Source organism: Nematolebias whitei, chromosome 17, assembly GCF_014905685.2.
Source record: "Nematolebias whitei isolate Nwh7 chromosome 17, NemWhi1, whole genome shotgun sequence".
Classification (NCBI taxonomy): Eukaryota; Metazoa; Chordata; class Actinopteri; order Cyprinodontiformes; family Rivulidae; genus Nematolebias; species Nematolebias whitei.
The window spans coordinates 3,071,338-3,078,545 of NC_056514.1; the positions used below are offsets into that span (position 1 = coordinate 3,071,338).

General features: G+C 46.1%; 1 protein-coding gene across 1 annotated transcript in view; it reads left to right on the top strand.

Annotated features, from left to right (window-relative positions):
- Positions 1 to 5,852: 5,852 nt before the first annotated feature.
- The window catches only part of ipmkb (inositol polyphosphate multikinase b), a 39,663-nt gene continuing 38,307 nt past the window's right edge, over positions 5,853 to 7,208 (top strand). Inside the window, exon 1 of the mRNA XM_037691716.1 lies at positions 5,853 to 6,293. Coding sequence (XP_037547644.1) covers positions 6,143 to 6,293 — 151 coding nt within the window. The 5' untranslated portion in view covers positions 5,853 to 6,142. The remainder of the gene's footprint in view (positions 6,294 to 7,208) is intronic.

Below are 7,208 nucleotides of genomic sequence, written 5' to 3' on the forward strand. Positions count from 1 at the left end.
TCTCAGCCTTGTCTGAATTTGAGTACCATTTTGTTAAACCCTAACAGGCTCCAGGTTGGGGCCCCGGTAACCCACGTCTGGGCAAGGGACACTGAGTTCCTTGTTTTATTTTGTCCATAAAAATCTTCTGAATCACTCTGTCTGGTCAGTCACCTAGGACCAATCTGCCTTCGGAGACCCTACCAGGGGCCCGACAGCATTGCTCTTAAGATCATTCAGGCACACAAACTCCTCCACCACGATAAGGTGCTGATTCAAGGAGGAGTCAAAGTATTTATTTTACAAAAACAAAACTGAAGCCGGGGCAGCGTACTCACGAATAATCAGGACGGAACGCAGATAAACACCATAAGGACAATCCCGAGACAAAGACAAGATGCAGAGAAGCTGAATATATACACACACACACTGATTGGAACAAATAACAGACACCTGCGGTGATTAAAATGACACAGGTGAGACAGGGACTAAGAACAAGGAGGGAAAACACAGAGCTGGAAACATGAGGAAACAAACAGAGACAGGACCTAAACCTCACAGCCCCAAAGACCCATCACTGCCTGATGCCCTCAACAAGTTCTATGCATGCTTTGAAGGCCCGAACAGACCACCCAGCACCAGACTCACCTCACCACTAAATGAAGAGCTTTTCAACGTGACCTCAGCAGAAGTAAGGAGTACATTCAGGAGAATTAATCCTCACAAAGCAGCTGGCCCAGATAGGGTTGTATACCGAACCGAGGTTCTTGTATAGTACCGATCAAACTGTGTCGGTCGGTGTATGGATGGAAACGTCACTCTATTATGGTGTCAAGTTTCGGGATTGGCTGTAACGTATCATGTGGTTTCAGCATGCAGGCAGGCAAAACACAGACATATGACACGCTGGTTATGCCCACAGATGGGGTTCACGTGTGCAGTATGTGTGTTGTCGAACAGCTTCAATTTACGAGTGGAAAATTGCTCCGTGTTTGTCTTCAAGGGGGACCGCAGCCTCCCCCCTCCTCTCTCAGCATTAAAGTCAGCCTGTGAGTGTTAGAGAGCATGAACGGCCTGATTCAACATTCCACGACCGGACTCCTCTTCATCAAAGAACTCCGAGGACAGAGCTGTGTCTGGGATTTCAGCTGGTAAGTTTACATTTGTTAATGTTACTGCAGCTTAATACGTGCATTGCTAAGAGTTAAACTAGGATCCATGTAACACTAACTTTAAGATATTAGTGTGTAGTTTTATTTTATCTATGTAACTAGCTAAACTCAGAAGCTAACTAAAGATTGGCACTACAGACAAAGCTTGTAAAAATATGCTCATCCATCCGGTCAGCAGGTTAAACAGTTCACCTAATGCTCACTGTTTATGCTAATCTTTTCCTCACAGGAGCCTCTGACCCTAATGTGAGGAGGACAGACAAAAGAAAAGTGAGATTGGGCGGGGAGGGGGGGGGGGATTTCACAGGACAGTCACAAACTTTGTTGTTAAAGTTTGCTGCTTTTAACTACAGTGGAGGCTGCATGGTGGAGGTAAGTAAACTGTAACGGATGTTCTAAAACAGTTAAGTCTGGTCATATGGCCATTCAAAAAACAAAACACAAAAAAATGTAGAAACGTTCCATCTTTCACCCAAAAGTGTTCTTCAGTCTGAGATACTGTATTCAGCTCAGTCTTATAAATAGCACCATCTCATAGTGGATCAAACAGTTTGCTGCTAAAAGCAAAAACCAGCTGATCACAAGGACCATCAGCCTAACAATGGATCATTAGCACTGTGATGGCTGTTTGCTATTCACAGGAGGCTGAGTGATACTAGCAATAACAGCGTTGTAAGAGGGGGATAGTTGAACATGGAGGCCTCCACCCCTGTTTAATGATGGACGGTTTCTTTTCACAAAGATGGCCTCCTTTACTCCTCTCTCAAACCATCGTTCCTCTCTGTCCAGGATGTGAACATCTTCATCCCTGAAAGAGTGACTGCTGGCCTGGAGATGAGTGTAGACCACAGAGTCCTGGCCTGATGGTGTTGCTCTTCTGTGCTGGTCCATCCTTTTGGCCAGTGGCTGTTTAATTTCCCCGATGTAAGCCTGATCACCCTCCTGACACTGAACAGCATACACAGTATTACTCTGTTTGTGCCGGGGGACTGAATCTTTGGGATGAACCAGCCTTTGCCGAGTGGGGGAAAAGTTTGGTTCGACTGCACAGTGGAGTGAGAATTCAAACGCAGCAGATCAAATGTAAACAAAATGCTATGAATATTGGTCCCCAACCGAACCATGTCTACCAGACTATCAGGTGTGAAAACAACCATAGACTCAGGAATATCTAACCAGGATAATCACTGAAAAATCACATCATGTTGCTTTTGATCTGTTTCATGTAGCTGTGTTCATGCGTGCTCATCTACTCACACAGACTCATGCTTGTGCTGCTGTTCGACGTAACGTTTTTATGCTATTAGTGCTTAGTGTATTATTTAGCTTATGTGTTTTAGTTCATATCTTAGATACCTTCTTACCTTACTTACCTTATTACTGTTTTTCTTTTACATTTTATTGTTGGATGCAACTGGGACCCTGCGTACATAATCTTGTTCCACCACATGTACCACATGAGATGCGAATGACAAATAAATCTCTCTGACTGACTGACTTTTATCTGTAATTTTCAAGTTTTGAATGTTTGTGTCATGACACACTTGCTTTAAAGTGCAGTGGCCACACATTACTGTCCCATCCTTCTCCTAGGACACCCATGGCTTTAGAGGAGCTTCAGACAGGGACTGACTGATTAACCTGAAATGATACACGTTAATACAGACCTATTTAGTTAGTATTTATGATTGTATGTTTCACTATTGTGGATATCTGCTGGTGTTTACTGACTGTAAGAACAGTCAGATGTTAGATACAGAGTCAGGATGTGCAATATGGCATAAAATTCATATCCCAATATCTGTTGTGATGAGAAGCTACACGCTAACTATGGTCAGCTAGCTTCGCTACTTAGTTTGCGAGGAAAAGATACTTTAACACCATTTACGCAGAGTTTTCAATTCAAATAAACGTAACAGTAAATATTGCTTTTGACTTACTTCCACAGAAAACTTAGCTCAACTTAAACATGTCATAGAACAGTAAGCCATGGCAAAAACATGCTAGGAAAACAATTGCTGTTACTCCGTTCAACCGCAGCCATCCTTCACCATCCAGACCCCCGCATATATCCCCAGGGGACCCTGCCTACCCCTACCTGCCTGTGTGCGCGTGTGCCTGTGTGCGTGCCAGCCAGTCACGCCTCATTGTATCCCTGGGTCTTTCTCACCCAACAATACCTGTGAGCGTGTGTGCGTGTACACGCATATGCGTCAGCCGCGGCTCATTCTAAATCCTGGGTTGTCCCGACCCCACGAGCAAGAATTGCGTGATTTATGGAAAATAACAACCCCACCCCTCAATAACAACCACCAACCAAACGAACCAAAAATCCCAAATTAAAGAAAAAAAATGTTGCTCCGCTCCATGTGGCTATCGCGACTGACGTCCGCTCCTCTGGTGTACGTGCTGAGCTGCGTGACAAAGCATGCTGAGTCGCCGAGCGATCTTCCACGCCCGTCTCAAGGAGGGCCAGAAGAGGCGCCCGTCGTCATCGAGGAGAGCCGCGAGAGCGATGAGGGTCGCGTGTGTGTGGGTCACTGTGACCCCCCCTTTCCCCCCGCATGAGAAATTACCATGGAAGCACAAAGGTTATATGTTATCTTTGGAAATCTGACGTTCAGCCCTTTAATTTGGACTGGGGAGCGTTGTCATATAGAAGAATGTTGAGATGGAGTACCGGTAGCTTTTGTATTAGCTTTAGAGCTAAGATGTTTAGTGTTAGCTCCGAAGCTAATAGCATTCAATCCAGAGCTAAAATGTTTGAGCTTATACAGTAGCTCCAGAGCTAATAAACATCCAAAGTTGATCACATTTGATCCTTTCGACCCATGTATTGATACAAAATACAACTTTATTGTCATGTCATGAATTTATTATTTTTAGCCTCGACTCTGTTTCACTCTCTCCACTACAACCAATGTACAGTACATCATCGCACTACAATGTAGGCATTGTATAATACATACAACAGCAGTGCTGGTAAAATAGGCGACGATGGGTAATTATTATTTTTTGATTAATTATGAGTTTTTCCATCCATCCATCCATTTTCTTCCACTTGTCCGGGGTCGGGTTGCGGGGGTAGCAGCCTAAGTAGGGAGGCCCAGACTTCCCTCTCCCCAGCCACTTGGGCCAGCTCTTCCGGGGGAATCCCGAGGCGTTCCCAGGCCAGCCGAGAAACATAGTCCCTCCAGCGTGTCCTGGGTCTTCCTCTGGATCTCCTCCCGGTGGGACGTGTCCGGAACACCTCACCAGGGAGGCGTCCAGAAGGCATCCTAACCAGATGTCCAAGCCACCTCAACTGGCTCCTCTCAACGTGGAGAAGCAGCGGCTCTACTCTGAGTCCCTCCCGGATGATCGAGCTTCTATCCCTGTCTCTAAGGGAGAGCCCAGACACCCTGCGGAGAAAATTCATTTTGGCCGCTTGTATCCGAGATCTCATTCTTTCGGTCACAACCCAAAGCTCGTGACCATAGATGAGGGTAGGAACGTAGATTGATCGGTAAATTGAGAGCTTCGCCTTTTGACTCAGCTCTCTCTTCACCACGACAGACCGGGACAGCGCCCGCTTCACTGCAGACGCTGCACCTATCCGCCTATCGATCTCACGCTCCATTTTTCCCTCATTCGTGAACAAGACCTAATTAGGAGTTTTTATGTGTCACAAATAACAACTTTTAGTAGACTAGAGAAATAACAACATGTAAGACCAATATGTGCAAGTAGTCAATATCACTTGCTGGGATGTGTATTAGATTGCATCTCTTAATAGTTAAATAATTTTAGGACATTCCCCCCCCCCCCCCCCAATGTTGGAATAGCTTCCAAACAAAAACAAGAATGTAATTAAAATCTCAACATTTGACACTTAGTTTTATTGCTAAGGTATAATTATCGCGGTGAGGCAGAGTTTATGGATGAAACGTAACCGTGTTACGACAGCTCTGTGTAACAAGTGTCGCAGGGACTATGTGCCAGGCTTTGGGTTTGCTTTCATACAAAAGGAGGTATCTGCCTTCACTGACCTGGATAGGAGCACATTAACAAGAGCAGTATCGATTTCTGTTTGTATCGTCTTTGGATGTGATGACGTCACCTCCGTGCTGCATTTCAGTCCGTCTCTTTCATCTGGAGCGCAGTTGTTTGACCGGTTTGACGGTTAGTTAGCACAGTGGGAACTGCTTATAGAAACTATCACAGCTCAGGCAGAACGGTGTTTTTTGGATACATTTGTTTTTTAGGTTTTTTAATCTCCGCTTTCCGGCACCCTTTGCTCAGTGAACTGTGGTAACGTCAGCATTAGTTCGACGCATCAATATGTTCTGAACGAAGAAGAGTTGCGCTACAAGAAGCTCAGGAAGACAACCGGAAGTTGGAGGATTTTACCTCGCGTGGCAACAGCCGCTCCAAGAAACAACTTAAAGTTGTTTGCATGCAACTTAAAGTTTACATTTTACTTCGGAGTCAGAGATAAATTCGTGAGGATAATTGTCACCCTCCTTTATATTTTTTTATAAGACGACATTTCTTGTGTTGTTGCTGCCGTGAATGCTTGCTTTTCACGAACCGTTTGTTCGTTTTACTTTGAAAGCGGTGAGCGGAAGTGGAGCATGGCCTCACGTGCGTGGACGTTAACAGGAAGTGGGATGTGGCCTAGCAGGAAGTGGGATGTGGCCTGAGTGTATTTACGCCACAGACCGTTCATGAAGTAAAAAGCACCGGAACGGGTCGAGCGAAGGACCGAGCTGGAGTCAGCGGGCACGACATGTCCTGGTCCAACGGTGTCCATCATTAAAGTAGAGGAAGACCTCGATAACTGGAGGAGCTGCTGTTCTGCTCGACCATTTGTCCTGTCCAAACATTGCCTAGTTTTAAATTTCACTCAGTTTACGGAATAGCAGCATGTTAAGCATCAAATCGGCGACTTTTGACCTATTTTCTTAAAGTGGACCGGCTGTATCTTCACAACTTTACACGCTCCTCGGCTGATGATGAAGTCCTCTGTCCCTCTGGAGGACTTGGCCCCCGGCTCGGACCTCGTCCCCCTGAAGGAAGGCTCCGGGCAGAGAGCACACCTGAACGGCTGCGTCCCACTTTCACACCAGGTGGCAGGGCACAAGTATGGCGTGGATAAAGTGGGTGAGTTCACAGAAAGTTGAACCGGTCATTTCTCTGCTGTGATGCCGTTCCATGGCGGTGTTCTGGTTCTCCATGTCCGTCCAATGTTCAGGTTGGAAAAGGGAGAAACCTCTTCAATCTCTGGTGTTCAGCTCTGGGTTCGGATCTTTAATGAAAACCTCTGATTTAAATTTCTGCTCGTTTTCTCACATACACAGTTTTTACTGACATTTTATAATTACTGAGTCGGACTATGTTGTAGCATGGCAGTCACCTCACATGAAGGAGGTTGTAGGTTCAAAACTGCCGCAGCCTTCATCTGTGGAGTGTGCACATGTAGGTTTTCTCCAGGTGCCTCAGTTTCCTCCCACAGACTAAGAACATGCATGTTAATAAACTGTTCATTCTCTGTGAGGGCTGGTAACATGTCCATGGTGCACCCTCCTCGCACCCAGTTATAACCACAGGGTTCCCAGTGAGACTGGGAACCAGGGAAAAGCTGGAAAATATTTTCACATTTTCCAGACAGGAAACCCAGTGAAGCTGATCTGCTGACTCAAAGTTCATCTTTGTGGAATTCTAACACGGGGCAGCACGGTGGTGCAGATGGTAGAGCTGCTGCCTCACAGTGAGCAGGTCCCCGGTTCAAATCCCGGTCTGGAGGCCTTTCTGGGTGGAGTTTGCATGTTCTCTCCGTGCATGCGTGGGTTTTCTCCGGGTACTCCAGTTTCCTCCCACAGACCAAAAACATGCATGTTAGGCTGATTGGTAACTCTAAATTGTTCCTAGGTGAGAGGGAGAGTGAATGGTTGTTTGTCTCTATGTGTCCCTGTGATGGACTGAGACCTGTCCAGGGCGTCCCTGTGATGGACTGAGACCTGTCCAGGGCGTCCCTGTGATGGACTGAGACCTGTCCAGGTGTCCCTGTGATGGACT